The sequence below is a fragment of the Talpa occidentalis genome, unplaced genomic scaffold (genome assembly GCF_014898055.3).
Source record: "Talpa occidentalis isolate TD23 unplaced genomic scaffold, MPIMG_talOcc4v2.1 talOcc4.6, whole genome shotgun sequence".
NCBI classification, from domain to species: Eukaryota; Metazoa; Chordata; class Mammalia; order Eulipotyphla; family Talpidae; genus Talpa; species Talpa occidentalis.
The window spans coordinates 43070890-43090523 of NW_023604972.1; the positions used below are offsets into that span (position 1 = coordinate 43070890).

The window sequence follows — 19634 nt, forward strand, 5'->3', positions numbered from 1 at the left end:
TGAACTAATGGGACCTGAGGTTGAGTAGACTGGGTTCCTTCTCACTGGAGTCAAGTCTTGTTCAAAAGGCAATGGGTGGGAAGTCATTTCAAGATTTTCGGATGGAAGTGAAAGGTTAAGGCAAAGTTTAGGTAAAATGAATTAAAGAAACCAGAATGACTGATGTCAGAGGGAAGAAAAAAATAACTGGAGGATTTTCTTTATAAACAGTAGTGGACTTTGAAGCCATACACACCTCTACTACACTAGAAGCAGAGGGGCTAAGAAGAAAGAGAAGAAAGGCGGAGATATGTAAGGCACCTGTGCTGCAGGTGGACATGAATATGAGGAGGGCATTAGAGACATTGACAAACTTTAACAATATCCTCTCTCTCTCCCCCCTCCCCTCACACACACACACCCAAAAAGCATGCAGTCCTGGCTGACGGATTGACTGTGATTCAAGTTAGGCCTGTCACCAGAGCACCTAAAACCACCCACGATCCGGCTAGTGACCCCACAAGCCAACCAAGCATCAGGTCCAGCTCTGCACTTCCTCCCGCAAGAGTCAAGAGGGAGATGGAAAAGTTTGGGGAGTAGTCCCCAGGACACCAGAAGGACATTATTTCATTCCTCAGCCACTCTCAGGTGTTCAGAGAGGGAGGATGACATCCGGACAATCCTCCAGCCACTCCTCCCCCGGGGCCGATTATGAAACTTTGGGCACTTCGAACCTCACCGAGCTTGTCCCTTATAAAGGTCGCAGCGCCGGGCAATGTGAGCTCACTTGCCTGACGGGCCGGGTGTCAGCAGGACGCAGCCGAAGCTTGGCCCCTCCAGACTCTCCACCGCGCTCCCCTGCGTCGCAGCCGCACCCCGCAGCCGCGCCGGCTCCCCGCCGTCCGCCCGCAGCGCAGCCCGAGCGCCCGCCGCGTCCCCGCTCCGGGCCAGAGAGAGGATGGAGCCGCGTCGCGCCGGTGGGGTCCCCGCGCTGCTGCTGTACCTGGGTAAGTCTCCAGCCGCCGCCCGACGCTACCGCCGCGGGTGTGCGTTTGTCGGGGAACAAGTAGGGACTTTTGCACTAGGTTAAAGTGTACTCTAATTAAAACGTGGTCTCCAGTTATGAGATTGCGTCTTTTCTTCCAGGCGGGCATGGAATAGGGTGCGGCGGGGGGCTGGGAGAGGGACTGGTATTAAAAATGTCTTTTATTGATGAATTAACTATTGTTATATACGTTGTGCACGCATTAATAGAGTTCCGTATTAGGCAAAATAACAAAAAAAAAAGAAGAAGAAAAACTTGTTTTCTCTTTTGAATATTTTCCAGCTCTAGCCATCCAAAAGCCGGGGAAGCGCTGCTGACATTTCAAGTTTAGTTCTATTTGTGGAGGCTGGGATGGGGGGCCCCGAGGGGCTCTAGGAGATGGAGTAGAAACTAGACCCGAGCACAAGAGATCTTTCCTGCCGGGGTGCTCTCAGTTTTCTAAATGGTTAAACTTGAAGGGGGCACTGGCAGGTGCGTGTACCAGCTTTGCCTGAGTTGCAGATGTAGCCCGCAATCTTTGACTGTATTTTAATGCTATTTTCCGAGTTGAGATTACTTAGCTCTTGAGGACAAGGGGGGAAAAAAAATCCTTATGTAACCTTCCTGGCTTGAAAATAATCACTTTTCCCCAATTCTTTCAACTCAAGAGGATTTTGGCGCTTACATGAAAATTTTAATAAGGAAACAGAGGTTGCATGTCTCACACTCTGGAGTTGCAAAGAGAAGAATTCCCCTTAACAAACTAACTTTACTTGTACAGGATGTGACAGTTAAATTACGATTTCTAGATCCTTTATCTCAGGGTTGGGAGACTTAATGAAATGCATACTATGCATAGTTGGAACTTACTTCTCCAAGTACAGGAACATAAGTGCCAACTGGATCTATGGCTTCTATTAAAACTGTTAAGAATGACTTGTTAAAAGATTATCAGTAAATAATGTGGCTTTGCTGTTTTGCTGCCTCTGAAAAGAATGAAATTAGAAAGGTGACAGTCTTCCTAGAGTTAGAAATTAACCCCGAGGTCAGAATGGCTCAGGGCTTTTTACTTGCCATCTGTAAGGTTACATCTGAACAATGCAAGTGTCTGTTCAGGCCACTCATTGAATATTCTAATTTGAGACAGCAATAGCCTATGAATAACCTGGTTTCTACCCACTTAGTGTGTGTGTTGTGTGTGTTTTTGTTGTCATGAAAGTGCTTAACTCCTTTATTGCATTACTTAATTATAGTTCACCTATTTCATCAGCCACCAAGCCCATTTCCAAATGAGCTAGGTCAGTTTCTGTTTTCCCAGTTTGTTTAGATATTTCTCTGCCACTAGGAAAGTTCCTGTTTGAATTTCTATCTCATATCTCTATACTCTATTCAGGTATGCAAGTCCAATAGACTCATTTGAAAGTACACGGAAAAAAGACAAGGCCACCTGTTATTCTTGAAATTGCCCTTCTAACCCACCACAGCAAAAGATTATCTAGAAATGTATTTCACGTATGTCTAGCCTTCAAAAGGAGGAGACATTTGTTTTAGATTTTAGCCAAAAATTCATTATTCCTTTTGTGTAGATTGTATGCTTTTATGACTGAAAAAATATAGATGACTTCAATTGCATCCTCTGCCTCCAACAAATGTAGATTTAAAATTGCCACATGTTTACACAATCATTCAGTTACTTTTAAATTTTAGAAATATTTGATATTGAGGTTCTGCCTTTAAATATTGGGAACCATGACTGACAGTCCCAAAGAAAACAAGGCTAAGCTGAGAAAATTTATACCTGTGTTTGCTAGCACTTTTAGCTAACTGAACATGAGCTGCCCCAAACCAGATAACAAATTTTTAAATAGTATACAATTTTTGAGTTGAATTATTGTTTCAAATCTTGTGATTGTTCACAGCAAAGAGGAAAATTTTTACCAGGAGTTCTGTGATTAATACTTTGGGTCTCAGTGCTAAAGTCAAACATTTTGAAACCCAAATGAGCTTTTAAGCCTGTTTAGTAATGAGATCCCCAAGACAACTTATTCCTATTTCATTGCAGAGTGACAGAGAATTAAGCAAAATGAACATTTTTTCTTGAAAATATGAGAAGCACAGCTCTCCATGAGACATTGGCTTGCCTCAGAGATTTTCTGTTGATCCTGAGAGTTTATAAGCTCCCTGAGTGTAAGCACAACCTGAAATGACACATAATGGGCAGAAAACATGATAGGCCTCTCTTGTCTGGACCCAGGCACTCTACTTACCCTCCACATCATTTTGTTATATAAACAACTTGGCCAATTGGGATGTGTGGCTCAGGAGTGGGGAGTGGGCTTCAAATGCAGGATCTGGGAAGGAGACAGTTACCAGATGTCCACTGTGAGTCAACCACATTGTATATTAGTACTTTACACAAACTAATCATATTTTTACTCCTCAAATTAACTGCAAGAGGTAGGGTTGTTTAGCCCAGTTTGACAAATGAAGACATTAAGACTCTGCGAATTCAAATACCTTACAAGGTATTAAGAGACAGTGCTTGGCAAGGTCATTGTGGAATTGTGAGTAAGAAGTCAGAGGGTCTCTAGATTATCAGAAGCATAATCAAGATAGTAAGTTCTGTAGTAGTTGTCTGGGGGGTTTACCCCATAGTTAAATCTTTTATAGGGACAGGCTTATGTATGAAAATCATACCTTTATGGTGTCACACAAAATCAGGCACAGACTTATGCTGTGCCAAAATATGTTGAATTTTTTACTTAACCTAAATTCAGCATTTTAAATCTACACATTTCCCAGAAAAATGACTTTTTATAAAGCGCTCATTGATGGTAGCTGACTCAAGTCTTTATATTTCCTACATGTATATGATATAGAACAATCAAGAAGTAGAATACGGATATCCTTTTTATTCCCAGTGTCCTTTTATATTATTGTGATTGAATACACTATCAATAAATGATCAAGTTGAAATCCATAGCACATTTCTATTAGCAGTGAGAAAGTAGATGTACTGCCTGGGTTTATGAAAGTCCTATCTCACATAGTTAATTTGGAAAAAATTAAATTTGAATGTCTTGTTCATTTTTGCAGAAGAATTTCCTATTTCCTGGTTAATGGTCATTCAAGAGATGTAAATGTCATGTAAAAAATCCTCTTCAAAGAGACTGTCAATGCAGGTGTGGTTTCCTCATCTGTCAGTCCTCACTGAATATAGGTCTATGCAAATTGTCTAATTAGTATGACTGTAACTGCCGAACATTCCACTGGAAGACAATGGGAAGGATCCTCAGAGCTGTATATATTAGGAGATATCCTCAAGGAGGAGCACCCTGACAGCCATCACTTTGGTATGGCAATTCTGGAACCTCTGAAAAAATGAAGTAATGCAACAGACTCAGTGTCCTCTGGCAATGCCATTTGTGTAAGACTGAGTGTCTAGTTACAGGGCAAATAAAGGTTCTGTGACATTCTAGGTTAAAGTAATGATTTAGTTCACAAGGTGATTTAATAATTGTTCAGAAAATAATGTTAACCCCTCATTTCTTAGGTCAAAAACCTGATTTTTAAATTTGAGATATGAAAGTGAGTTAAATACAAGTTCTTTTGAAAATCCATCAGGATAAGGGGAAGAGCGTCTTCTGTTACACGCACACACACACACACACACACACACATTTATATATGTCAAACTCTGTAGTTTTGAGCCAAGAGTTATCGTGTAAAGGATACAGATTTCACAATCTAGTATCATTTCATACTTTAGAAATATTTGTTCCTCTTTGAACCTCAGTTTTTCATCTGTAAAATGGAGCTCATAATAGCTATATTATCAGGTTATTGTATATGGGTTAATACATATATTAGAATATAAAAAGCAGTCTTAAAGTTAGAGTTGTTATCACCATTGCCACCAAGTGCTTTCTTAGAAAATGTTTCATTTTATCTTTGTAATAGCCAGGAAAGTAATTATTTTTCTCATTGTATCAATGATATAACATACTTAAAAGAAGTGAGCTGCCCAGCTCCATGTGTGAATCTGCTGTACCATCTGCAGTGGATACCCCCAACTCACTCTTCACTTTCAGTGAACATTATGCTTTTAGACTAAAGAATAATATCAGACCTTCTCTGATAAGCCCTTTCACCTTCTCCCACCACCAAAAATAAATATTCAGCTTGTCCCCCCCCCCCATACACCACTACATCTGTGCATTCCCCCAGTCCTGCCTTGCAGGTCACTCTGTAACGGTGTATCCAGCCCCCTCTCTCCTTACTGTACTTACCATTTATCATCCACAGTGTGATAGACTTAAACACTCACTAAATGTTAGTTGGCTGGATGATTGGAATGTTACTTAATCAGCTTTCTCACCTCACTGTTTTGACTTCACCATCTGCTCTTTGAAAATGTGATCAAGAAGCAATATGTTTTGAGATTAAGCAATAGTTTTTGAAAACTCGATTTTGATGTTTTTGTTAAAGTCTAATAGTTTTTCTTTGCTTCTCATTTCTATTTCTTAATGTAGCATTTATTCATTGATCATATGCCTAATAAAATTTTAATTATATCTGCACTGCTGCACTGTGTGTATGTGTGTGTGTGTGTGTGAGAGAGAGAGAGAGAGAGAGAAAGGGGGAGAAACTGAACAGTGATATGACTGAATGATGGATTGTCAGTTAGTGAAAGAGAAGTATTGTTTTAGAAATGAGAAGAATTTTAGAGTAATCTAATCTAAATTCCATCTTCCCCTCTATTCCACTCCATTCCTAGGTTTCTGTTTTCAGAGATAAGGAAATTCAGCTGCAGAGGCCTAAAAGTAGTATTCAAGCTAGAACTGGACTTGACTGTTCATGTGTGTTGTGTCTAGGATCTATTTATGGTATGGACTGGATAGTTCTTTGTGGTGGGCTGTCCTATGCATTGCAGTGTTAAATAGCAATCCTGATCTCTACCCACTAGATGTCAGTAGCATCACCCTCTGTTGTGACAACCCAAAATGTCTCCAGACATGACAAAATATCAGTTTGCCAAAATCACTGCTGGTTGAATACTACTAGCCTAATGTATCTGCCATTGCTATTACACAGTGCCCCTTGGAATTCACAGCTTGAGTAATCAAAATTTAAATTACCCAAGATAAAAAATATTAAATGGTAAGCTGCGTGCAAATATCAAATCAATTCAATATCAAAAAATCAACTTACTTTTTTTCCCGATGATTTTAGCACCATTTGCTCTGAATAATGATGAATCTTATATATAATGAAGTCGTTCACAATTTTTTAAATCTTTTCACTGTTGATCACCTGTACCTCGTTGGATAACTCTGCTCGCTTGCTCTACAACTCAATTTCTCTTTTTCCTCCAGTTTCTGTGGCCATTTCTACTTACTCCTTATCCCATATTTCTAAAGTTCTATTATTTTCCATTCCATAATATTTCCCTTGAAACATATGAATGTTTTAAAACACTTCTCTGTTTTCATTGGTCATATTTCTTTCAGATAGACTCCAGTAACTATTTTGACTTTTTAACTCAATATCAATATTCCCAAGTACCTCATAAGTATAAATAGATAATATGTGAACCATAGACCAAATTTTTTCATTCATTATCCCTCCTTTCATGACTGCTAGCTGCCAATGCCACTTCAACCTGTCCTGTTGTGATTCTACTTTTTTTTTTAACTTTTTTTTTTTAAGATTTATTTATTTTTATACAGGAGCTGGGGCACAGGCCAGAGGTGCAGAAGGGCGAGAGGATTCACCAGAGACAGAGTGGGGAGCAGAACAGGCAGACTGAAATACATTGCTGAGGGGAGCAGAAGGAGAGACAGGAGAGGTCTGCCACCTCATGTGGGAATCTCCCCTGCAGGCAGGGAATGGAACCCATGCTGCAGAGGCTGAGGACAGCTTCACAGCACCGCGATCAACCTGCTGCACCACCAGGGAGGCCCTGATTCTACTTTTTAATGGCACTACCCAACTTGGTATTTTCTAACCAGAAACTTGACATCATTTATGAATTTTCTCCTTTCCACTCCACTTCACAAGTATCTAGTTCCACCTAATCCTACTTAGGACAGGAACTATGTCCTTTGTATTAACTTTGTTTTCAGCGTCTTACTCAATATACTGTGTGTAGAAAGATCTCATTAGGTATTTATGGAACAAATCTAATTTAAAAGATGTAGTTACAAATAATAAGTATAGAAAAGCTGCACTCCTTCTTTTCCATTTATCTGGTAGAACTGAGTCTTCCAACTCATTATGTGCCTCCCACTGAAGTTGGACAGTGTTAACCAAAAAAACACATTTATACAAAATAAAATGCGTTAGCAGCTTCCAGTGTGCTAGGTGCATTACACGGATTTTTTAGTATGAAAAGTAATTAGCTTTGAGACTTTGAATATCACCTTTTACATACTCATTTCTACTCTTTTTTAGTACTCATGGATTAAAACTGTCCTCCTGCAAATTCATTTTTGGCAATAGGCTTCTATAAAGACTGTATGAGAGCTTCCCTGGTAGTGCAGGCGGTTGAGTGATACACTGTGAAGCTGTCTGAAACCTCTGCAGCGCAGGTTTAATCATGGCCAGTCGGCAAGAATCACACATGGCAAGCAGATCTCTCCTGTCTCGCCCGCTGCTCCCCTCAGCAGTGCATTTCATCAGTCTGCCTGTTCTGTTCCCCACTCTGTCTCTGGTGAATCCTTTCACCCTCCCGCACATCTGGCCTGTACCCCGTTTTTTTGTATAAATAAATAAATCTTTAAAAAAAATGCATGAAAGTCAACAGACTTCAAAAAATTCCAGAAAATATTCAGTGCTACAGGCCACCACATGAATATAATGAAAAGAAAGCAATCAGCAAACTTATAATCCAAACTAGTGTTAGCAAGCCTGAGGGCCATTTTGGGCGTCCGACACCTTCCCTTGACTGATGTCCCAGCAGTTCAAGCTCCCAGCTCTTTGCTCCTTTAGAATATTTTTCTTTTGAAACAATAGCATAGTAATAATTCAAATTTCTAAATTGTCTCAATAGGGGCAGGTGGATGAAGCAAAGTGCAAAGGAGTAAAGGTAGAAAAGTTTGTTGAAAGATTCCCTGCATAACATTATCTTGAAGAAAAAAATATTTTCAATAAAACATTTAAAATAGTACTCTAAAGATGTATCTGGCTTTGAAGGAATGCAAGTCCCATATACATAGCTCTTGGTCACAAATCCCAACACCCAGTTTAATATAAATTGTATAGTAATATTTATACTGAGTAATATGTGCCCTTCTGTATTCTGGGAACATTTCCATTTTAAGACTTCCCCATTTCACCTGAGCTTGCCACCCAAAGCCATTTTTAGGTTAAAATAACCTTACCCTCATATTTTGACTCATTAATTCTGATTTGGAGAGTGTTATATATAACAATTGTATGATGACTAAAATATATGAGTTCCTGAAGTATGATTTAAAAATTGCTACCAAAATTGCAGATTATAATTTAATACCTATGAATTGAAAAAACATTGTTTTTAAACATTTTAAAACTATTAAAATGCTTATCTTTAAACATTGAATCTTTTCTTGTCACTTGACAAGGAAGTCCCTATGGGTATTTTTTAAAAGTCAAAATTAGAAGAAACACTTATTTGCAACCCATTATTATATCAATCTCTGTTTTATATCAAATAGGGATAGTTGGTATTTATATTTAATTCTTTTTTTATTTTTAAAAATAGTTATTTAATTATGAATATAAGAACTGGTGTATAAGCCAGAGGTGTGCGGGTAGGAGGATTCACCAGAGACAGAGTGGGGAACAGAACAGGCAGATCTACTGAAATATACTGCTGAGGGAAACAGTGGGTATATTTAATTTTTAATGAAAGTTATACAGCTAGCATTGAAAACCTGTAGGAAGAAAATGACTACTGAAGGCAAAGTTTATTTTCTAAATATATTTTATCCTCTGAAGGATAGACTGTTAGTAGAAAACACTGGCAGTAATATTTTTGTTATCTGATATGATAAAATTTGCAGTTATTTTGTTCAACATGAAGAAAGACCTTATCTAGTAGAGGAATTGCACTTAAATAAAATGGTATCCGAGAGTAGTGAAAGTGTATGTCACTCCTTCAGAGTATTCAAGACCTAACATGCCTACTATGTTACAGGCAAATTCTAAAATTACAGACTGTCATGGGAGAAGGCAGAAAACTAACAGTCCATGAGTAGGTAGTTATGTGGCCACAGCAAAAGTGTGAACAAAGCTGATTTTGCTACCTGTTTGGGCTAGGCAAATTCGATGATTCATTATGAGTTTGCTGTTCTGGTGTAAATATTGTAAAAGGTTAAATTTGGAAAATAAGGTGCATTCCTTTCATTCTAGAACCTATCTCATTTTATGGGCGTCATTTTATTTGCTTGATTGTTTTTCAGGAGAGTCCCTTAATCCCTAAGAATTTACTAGATGTGGAATTGGCTTAGCAATCACCAAGTGTTGGTCTCCTGGGTGAGCCCCTCAGTGTAGCTATAAGGAAGCAAAGTCAAAAGAAACCATGTGCAATGAGGACAGTTTCTATATCTGGCATTCCTCCTGACTGTTGGGCAAGCACTTCTTAGGTCCCCAGGACCCACCATATTTAGTGCTACCCCCATCTGGGTGATAGCACTCAACCTCTCCCACGCGAGGTCCCCAATATTGTGTAAGGGTGTAGGCTGGCCCTGACTCACAGAGTAGAGGTGATTTGTATCCTGTGAGTCACCAGCACCACTTCCTGCTGGTGCATTTGAGATTTCACTGAAACACAATCTCTGAAAGGTAAAGGTAGAGAGGTGAATAGGTGAGCTTCAGATTCCTAAAACCAGTTGGAGTTCAACAGAAATAGTTACCACGGTAGGGATTTTGATTTTCATAGCATTATTGAAATAGAAATCCAGCAGTTGATTTTGAGTTCAAGATTTACCCCATTATACCCGATACTGAATTGCTCTGTGTCTTAGTTACCAATGTAGCGCTTGCCACCCACAGCTGTTTTCTGACACACTGACACATCCCACAATCTTTACTTTCATAATGAATTATTTTCTTAGCACAAACCCATGGTTAATGATCGAAAACTATATTTGCAATTAAATCATAGGTTATTATGTTCAAGTAACACCAAAATCATGAAAAACTGAAACAACTTCCCTATCTGAATTTAAAATGAGTAATGATTCTTAAGGGCAACATTTGGGAGTCAGAATTCTCTTTAGGTGGTGCTTTTTGTTCTTTTGATCATCTCCACTTATTCCTCAACGCTGGTTTGCAAGGTCCGGGAGTGCAATGAGGTTGAGGGAATCTTGAGAGCCATGTTTTATAACAATGGAGTTGTGCAGATGGACACATGATTTAGAACCAGTTTTGCCATCCTGTTAGCTACATATATCCATGATGGAACTTTAGTCTAAACACTTTCACTTGAGAAAAAAGTATTTAAAGTTCTTTGCCACTTCATCTATAAATATCCGGATGTTCGATTAATGTAGGCAGTCTCACAGAAACCATCCTGAATGATGGACTATGTCCAAGGGAGGGTCACAAATTAGAAGAGCCCAGTTTTGGTGGAGGCACGCCCTGCACTGAACATTCTTTAATTCACAAAGAAAAATATTTCACCTGTGGCTTGACCAACTGGAACACAGTTTGCAACAATGGAAAAACTAACAACTACATAAAACTTTAAAAAAAAAATACTAAGAAGGAACATACCGAAACAATTAGCTTTATTTTATAGTAGTTGCAGGTTGCAGTTTGTAAACAATTCCAAACAGGAAATGATAATCTCTGATTTGCACAAGGATGAGAAACAAGCTTCAGATGTGTATTTGCATGATGAATGTGGCTTTTTCATAGTGGAGGAATCAGTAATGTCTCCTCCAAAGCTTTCCTCAGCTAAGGAAACCTGGGATAATAGGAGGCTCAAGGATTAATAACACATCTAGAATTCCAATTTGTGTTGAACAGATTATGTGAGTTAAAGGGTTCAATTCTTCAGTAGTGAAAAGTGCATGACAAAATTATAATGAGATGTAGAATAAAATTGGCTCAGATGGGAATCTAGATTCTCCTCCATAAAAAGCTATGCAGACAGTTATCTTCTTGCATCTCAGTTCAACTGATAATGACATTCAGATTTTAACCACTTCATATCATTTACAAAACATGACTTTTTTTCTACAAGAGAATTGAAGCAACATTTATATTGTTAAGAGATATGGAGTGGGAAGGAAATACTTCTAAACTTTTCAAAAAGTATTTTCAAATCATTGAAACATTGGGAAATTTTATGTCAAAAGATAAGATTCCTAACTCTTCTATGATCACTAGATAATTGGTCTTATGTAAGCCATTCATAGACATTCTTAGAGAAGACTACTTTCTAGGTTTATTGTGTTATGCTGGAAACATGGAATTACAAACTATGATGCTGACTTGTAATTTAGGTTTCAGTGTCCAAAAAATATGAAAATTACCAGCAAACCTCCTTTGACTGAGAAAAAATAAAATCCTTTATTATTTGGATTAAATCACCCTTTAAAATACCAAATTACAAAGAAATTTAAAATCACATTATAGAACAGCAGAGGGCACTACCCACATTTACTGCTAAAGCTAGAGGCTAGCTGGACCATTTATAGGAGTCTTTGGTATTTTAGGTATTTCATAAGCTATATTGCTACAATTAGTTCATTCTCCCCAAAACTCTCTAGAGTAGGGAAAATTGAATCCAAAATCACATAGCTCAAATTTCCCCCCAGAATTGCCTCCCATCATACTTAGTTGACTCCACAAATGGGGTCAAATGTTGTGCTTAAATTATATTTACCCTCATTTAGAAGTTATGATGCCCATTATACTCATGTTTATCATCTAGACAAAGATAGAGTGATCCAAGTGCAAATACCTAAACAGAAGAGACTAAACTCTTTTCAGAAAAATAGACTTGCAATTAAAGGGAATCTGATTTTTCTTAATTTCTTAATTTTTCTTACATTATTACTCATTTCGTAAATCCTCATAAATCCCCCTGCACCTCCTCCCCTGCTATTCACCTCAGATCTACAGTTGGCCTGCAAATTTTGGGTTTTTTTTTAACCCTTTGTTCTGTTTCATTATTTCCTCCAATGAGTGAAACCATCCAGTATTTTTCTTTTTCCTTCTGACTTATTTGACTGAGCATAATCTCACCTTACTTAGATTGCATTTATTAAAATCTATTTTTTGTTTTTAATACAATGTAATGAGTAACTTAGGCACTTAAATCAATACTGCATGTTAATTAGGTTGACTTGATTTTTCTTTGAAAATTTCTTTTGTGATGAGTTCTACCTTTACTCTGAATGCCTCATGGAGTAAAACAATGGAAATTCTACAACTGTTCAGTGCTACAATTCTTAGAAAATCAAACTTCAAAATCACAGGAGCAGAGCATTCATTATTTTTAGGTATGTAAAATAATTAAAGCAAGTACAAATCCTGCAGTGATATGGAAATCCAATCAAAGTTTCTTTCCTGGAAAAAATTATTTATATTTGATTTTCCTCTATAAATAGGTTTTCATCTTCTGCAAGTCGTCCTCAGTACAACTGTGATTCCATCATGCATCCCTGGAGAATCTGAAGATAACTGTACAGCTTCAAGTAAGCCCAGTTTTGTCAACATTGCCATCAAAGGATTATGTTTTTTTAATGGCACTGTAAACTCAAAGACCAAAAATATGTGACAATGGAAAAAAAAGAGGGGGAAGGGGATAGATAGCTGCTGTATTAGCAAAGGAAATTTTTAGCACTTTTATGACAATCTGGAAAAATTATTTGAAGGAATAACTGGTGCACAGGGGAACCACATCTGGTTAGAGATAAAGATTTGACCTTAAAGAGATATGCCAAAAAGAAAATGAGATGACCATTCTCCAGTGCTTTGTTGTAAAACCATTGTTAAAAGTTGGATCCCAGGTAAAACAGGAAAATTAACATACAATAGCTATTATATTTTATATTTTGTTCTCTTCCTTTCTAGAAAGAATAAATGTTGTCCTTTCTAGCTAAGTTTTCATTCAGAAAATATTTATGGAGTACTTAACTTATGGCTTAGGCATAAGACTTCAAATTAGTGATGCCCAGTGTTTTCCCCTCAAGGATCCCAAGGGAGCTTGGATGTAGTTCAAGAGGGGTGCGCTTACTATTCAGTTTGAGCTATTGAATCAAAGTCTATCTGAGGAACCAGGGTATTTTGAACAACTCGTCTTCTCGCTTGTCTTTTATCTCTGGGCTTTCTGGAGTTTTGGTGTACCCCTCTCCCTATTTTTTGTTACAATCATCGTGCTCTTGTTTAATTATTTCAGTAATGAAAATATTCTTTTTTTAAAAGATTTATCTATTTATACATACAAGAGCTGGGATGGAGGCAAGAGATGTGGGGGGGTGAGAGGATTCATCAGAGACAGAGTGGGGAACAGAACAGGCAGACTGACTGAAATATACTGCTAAGGGGAGCAGCAGGCGAGACAGGAGAGGTCTGCTGTGCCATATGGGTTGCTCTCTGGCCAGCCAAGGATCGAAACTCGTACTGCAGAGGCTGCAGATAGTTTCGTAGTGTGGTGCTTAAGCACTTGCGCTACCAGGGAGGTCCAGTAATGACAATATTCTAAAGTAATGTTACATGTGGACTGCAATACTATTTCTGGTGAGGTCTAGATTTCCATAGTTGTATTTGCCTCACCGAGTCATTTCTTTTTAAAGATTTATTTATTTATGCATACAAGAACTGAGGTACAGTCCAGAGGTGCAGAGGGGTGAGAAGATTCACCAGAGACAGAGCAGGGAGCAGAACAGGCAGACTGAAATACACTGCTGAGGGGAGCAGCAGGTGAGACAGGAGAGGTCTGCCGCACCATCTCCCTGGCCCGGGATCAAACTTGTGCTGCGGAAGCTGTGGATAGCGTCACAGTGCTGTGCTTAACCCCTTGCACCACCCGGGAGGGCGAGGCCCCTCAGTCATTTCTAACTCAAAGTTTGTCTAGTTCACATTCAGGCCTCAGACATTTAGGTGGCTTTCATTGATATCTCTGATGGTAATCTCAAAAGAGACTTTCTGATAGAATTAAGCTCTCTTGATCAATTAATGCCTTGAGCTTATAATTACTGTTGGAGAAATAAATTTCAGAATTTTTTTTGAAAATTAAACGTTGATGAATGGGTTAAGTGTGGAAGGTCATCATTTTTGTGTACCTTCAGCTTACTTTTTCTATCTTTAAAGGTTGTCTTTGAGAATTAGATTCCTAGGTCTTATTTTGTTTCGTGTCATCTGTTGGATATGTCCCATCGGGTGTTTATTGATCCAGAGAGTGTAATAACTGGTGTGATTTCCAAGTTCTGAAAATTCTCAACTGACTGGCTCCTGACCTGCTTTGTTATAGTTGCTCTGTGGTTACTAGTAGGAAAGGGTAAGTAATGCTTCAAAGATGGTAGCAGAATATATTCAATTTTCCATTTCCTTCACAGTTCAGACAGAAGAAAACCCGCGTGTGGCCCATGTGTCCATAGCGATGTGTGACTCTGACATGAACGGCTACTGTTTGCATGGGCAGTGCATCTACCTGGTGGACATGAGTCAGAATTCCTGCAGGTAAGGGCCCAGACAGACAGGACCAGCTTTCTTTAAACTTCTATCTCTCTTCCTACTTTTTATTTTTTGAAATTATTTCACTTTTTCATGGAGTGCAATTTATACCTACTATGAGCACATAGTTTGTATGTACTACTAGAAACTTTCTTAAGTAGATTTTTTGAAATTTGGGGACATGTAGTAGCTCTGAAATTGATCAGATCCACCAGGGAGTGGATGAGTGGAAGGCTTCAGATGCCCACATGTGCCTTAATAGCAGCTCAGCTTTTAATTTTTTCACTGGACTTCTAGATCAGCCATTGAATTAAGATTTGACCCCAATAATCTAGACAGAAAGCACCTGGAACTTACAAGACTTATAAAGCATTGTTTAGATTGTCAGCCTCCCTGGCTGTCCTGTAGCTTGAGAGCTATACGGAGCTGTTTTATCAATGTTGACCTTCCTCTAAGGTCAGACTTTAATCATCTTTACAATTTTTGGAAAGCCTTGTTGATTCTTGCATTGCAGTTTAGTTTTCAAAAAGATTGATTAGTTCTTAAAAACTATTGTAATCATGATTTTTTAAAATAATTGATCCTTCCCTTGCATTTTCATTTAGGTGTGATGTGGGTTACACTGGTGCCCGATGCGAGCACTTCTTTTTAACTGTCCAACAACCCCTGAGCAAAGAGTATGTGGCTTTAACCGTGATTCTGGTTATGTTCTTTCTTGTCATAATTGCTGGTTCCACGTATTATTTCTGCAGATGGTAAGTCAGTGTTTTTTTGGGTTTTTTTAACTCCACATTTAAAAATGACATATATAATATAGATTTATAAAGTGGGTAAAAATATGGACAAGATTTATTTAGAAGAAGACAATAGACTCAGCACTGATACTCATAAAGAAGTTTTAGTCACAGAACATCTGGATTTGACCTTCTTTATCTCTCACTTATTACCAGTGACCTTATGCAGGTCAAACTTGGAGTATTAATTCCTTCCCCTATAAAATACAGAGAGAAATCCTTGTCCTACATTTATGACAGTCCTGCTTTCATTATTGAGTCTGATAATACATGTGAACATAAACCATGTGGTTCTAATGGCATACTTAGCCATAATTTATTAGGCATACTTTATAAGTCAATAGCTCTAGAGATGTAGGATTTTAAAATTTTAGAAACTAGTGGAAATGAATTTCCAGACAATTGTGAAAGTTTACTTTAAAAATGGCTCTTGCCATTCCTCTAATAGTCATGCTCTATCCTTATGTGCAATACTATATTGACACATGCTGATACCTGAGAAAAATAGAGTGGGAATTATCTTTTGACAATATATCAGATTAGGGTTTCTCAGGGTTTGGACCAAGTATAGGAACAATATAAATTAGTTATATAACTGCCTTTGATATATCTCTGTGAAATCATCATTTTGGATCTGGCACAAAATTGTTCAGTATAAATTTGAGTGAATTTATTTCTTTTTTTTGCTGAAAATATCATATTCTAATTTTGAAGGTCTAAAAGTACATTTGGAAGATTAAATTTATCTTATCCACGTTTGATTTTAAGTATTGATCAAATAATTAATGCGTTTCTAACTAGTTAGGATTATAGAACTGAATATAATATTTTTTAAAGATTTATTTATTTATTTATACAAGAACTGGGGTACAGGCCAGATGCACAAGAGGGTGAGAGGATCACCAGAGATTATATTTCACTCACTTCATCTATAAAATAAGGATAATGGTGATACTATGAGGATAAAATAAAGAATGTATAGCATTTAGAATATCGTTGGCCACTTAACTAGTGCTCGATCAATACTAGTTATTGTAATTTTTATTGGTGGTGGTGTTATATCAATGTATTTGGTAGAATGTAATAATGTTGCTTATATCAAAAGACTAATCTTTGGTTCTAGAAAAAGAGATGAAAAGGGAAACAAAGAAAGCAAAAAAAAAAAAAAAAAATCCAGGCTTCAGTGTGAAGCCTTCCTGTGTTTTTACAACTTTCATGATTAGGTTTAAAGCTCTGAGAAGTTCTTTAATTGAGTTTCATCATTTCCTCCCAAAATTGTTTGACCACAGAACATGATCCCTAACTCAACGCCCTTTCTTTCTTTTGTCCAACCCAAACCTATTTACTCTTATCATTTGGAAACAAAATGATTTACCTTTTGAGTCCATGTATTTGTTATTTTGTTGATATACTTTGTTCTTATTTCTGTTAACTGCAGTGCTCTTTCATTTCTGGTTATTTCTAGGTACAGATACCGAAAGAGTAAAGACTCAAAGAAAGAATATGAAAGAGTGACTTCAGGGGATCCAGTGTTGTCAAATGTCTGAAAGGAGCCATCAAGCTTATGGGCAGGGACACATGACAAGCCTGGTTATGCTAGTATTCCTATTTCATTAATAATATTTATGTTGGGTCATGTGTTAAGCCAACAGTGGTATATTTTTAATATACTTGGAAAAGTTTTTATTTTTGTTTTATTTTTGACAGACTATTTGCTAATGTATAATGTATACAAAATATTTAATATAGAAAAAAATTATTATTTTTGTAAGAAGTCATTTCCTGGGGTAAATATTAAAAGCCTCAAAACTTATTTACTTGCTACACATTGCTTTGGAGTGAACAATACCCAGTTAAATGCTCAGAAAGTGACAGCAAATGATAGATTTCTGTAAACCTGTGTATATGGTCAACTCAGTTTATAAGTTATATTTTTCTACTTCTCAAACCAATGGAAATTGGTTTGACTGTATTATACTTTGATGTGCAAGTTAGAGCCAATATGTCATGTATTAAAACACTACTGCAATGGGACTTGGGTAGGAGAATATATGAAATGTCTGCTAATCATCACACATTTGAAACAACTAAACCCAGAGGCTATGCTTCCTCCACCCATCCTCAGCTATGGCTTTATGTTTGGAGGGCAAGTGGCAATGCCTTATCCCAACCCACAACTCTAACACATTCTCCTCAAGTTTAATGAATTGAGGACGTTACTATGCCATCTTTTATGCAAATAGTAGGCATTTTATAGTTCTACGTTGTTCTTTTTTTTTTTGTAGTACATCTGTGTGAGGTCACTGTTGCTCATGAGACAATAAAAAAAATCCACACTTGAAGTCAAAATTTGTGCTTCTTTTAAAGAGTATTTTCACAGGGACTTTGTTGAATGATTCTAAGGTTAAGTCATAGTCCAAAATTTAATGGCAAGTCATTATTCTAAAGTATTATTTAAAGTATAAGACATTAGTTCTAGATATTATCTAAAGATGGAAAAAAGTGTTTCCATTTTCTTTACAAGAGTTTTTAATTTAAGACCAATATAACAAAGAGTTTCTTCTAAGATTTAAAATTATATGGTTGGGAAAAATCAGAAAAATAAATCATAATGCATTTTTTCATTTGAAAACTAAAATGTAGACGTTTAACCTTGCTTTCTTATGGAAGCTAAGGTGGAACCAGGGTTCTGTTTTAGGTCTTTTGTTTGTTTCTTGGAAGAGACTAAGATTTCCCCTGTGCCTAGAACCATGATGTCAGTAAGTTAAGGGTACAGGGGCAGTCAGCTAGCTGTCACCACATCCAATCTCACAGAAGCCTCTCTCATTGATGCTAGACCTTTGGCTAGAGTCTCAGGACACATAGCTGGCCAGGTAGGGCTTGTTCATTTTCTACCTTTTCTCCTGTTATGTGCCAGGGCAACAAAGAGAAAATAAACGATGACTGAGCTCTACAGTGTGAGGTGCCATGACTTGCCTCCCTCTGTTTCTCTATCATAGATACCCTGGTACATGCATGACTATTAGACAAAACCATGGATCTGGTCCTTATCATTAGGAGAACAAACAGATAAGACAAACATATATGCATATGTATAATGCATATACCTGGTATATGCATATTTACATGCCAACACAAATATATACATGAGCGCAACTGGTTAAAGTTTCACCACCATCATTAGTTGCTTTATCAACAAGACCTAAACCTTAAAAACAAGCTAGAGGGAAAAATTAAGCTAGTGACATCTAAAAGCCTGTTTCTGTTTTCCATGTAGTATAACTGACACCAAATATTCTAGTAAGAACATATTTTAAATCCTATACATACATAGTGACACCTACTATATACATAGAAACTATGCCTAATTTAAGTGATCTTGATTATTTCAAGGAATTATTGACTAGAAAAGTAATCTGCTGGAATCTATTTTATTTACAAAAAGAGGAAGAGCCTTATTGATTTGTTAAGCATCTCAGTTTATGTTACATAACTGTAAGAAATTTGGGGGATGGTTACTCTTTATTTAAGTGTGCTTAAAAATCTAATGCCTAAAAAAGTCAAATATTTATTTATAAATGCATATTAAATATTAAAGTATTACTCAGCTTGCCTTTTATGGATGAAAATGTGTCAAAATAATTTAATGATGATAATGCTCAGCAAACATTAAGAAAACAGGTGATTATCAGTTCATGTTTCCCAAAAATAGAGGAAATGTGTTGACTTGCATTTATTCTATTCAATGTGAGTCAATAATTTACTCAGTATTTCCTCATTTTACATATATAAATGTATATATTTATTTCCTCATTTTACAGATATAAATGTATGTATTTCTAGAAGGGGCTATGTATAGCCAACTTATTGAGGCTAAATATAAGTTCAGTGCATAAATGCATAATTTATGGCTTCCTACCAAGGTGACATAGTAACTGATTTGAAACACTCTAAGGCCTAGGACATAAGTCTATGATTAGTACTAAAGAATTAACAGCAAAACTGACATTAATGTAATATGCTAAATATTTATAATGTAATAGAGTTTTCCTGTTCTCTTAGACATTCTTTTTGCTCTCATCCCACTGCCCATAATCAAGCAATGAGAAAATGGTCCAGTGGTATGAACTGGACCAGATTTTTATTTTTGAGCCTGTATAAAAGTA

The 19634-nt window shown here is 37.1% G+C and overlaps 1 protein-coding gene across 1 annotated transcript; it reads left to right on the forward strand.

Moving 5' to 3' along the window:
* Positions 1-937: 937 nt before the first annotated feature.
* On the forward strand, positions 938-17085 carry EREG (epiregulin). Its single transcript, XM_037529309.2, has 5 exons — positions 938-986; positions 12607-12693; positions 14557-14680; positions 15280-15429; positions 16934-17085. Exons 1-5 carry the CDS (start codon positions 938-940, stop codon positions 17013-17015), a joined length of 492 nt encoding a protein of 163 aa, XP_037385206.1. The 3' UTR covers positions 17016-17085.
* Positions 17086-19634: the final 2549 nt, after the last annotated feature.

Coding starts and splice junctions, on each gene's coding strand:
- EREG (XM_037529309.2), top strand. CDS start 938: ATGGAGCCGCGTCGCGCCGGTGGGGTCCCCGCGCTGCTGCTGTACCTG. Junction 987..12,606: donor CGCGCTGCTGCTGTACCTGG/GTAAGTCTCCAG, acceptor CTCTATAAATAG/GTTTTCATCTTCTGCAAGTC. Junction 14,681..15,279: donor ATGAGTCAGAATTCCTGCAG/GTAAGGGCCCAG, acceptor ATTTTCATTTAG/GTGTGATGTGGGTTACACTG.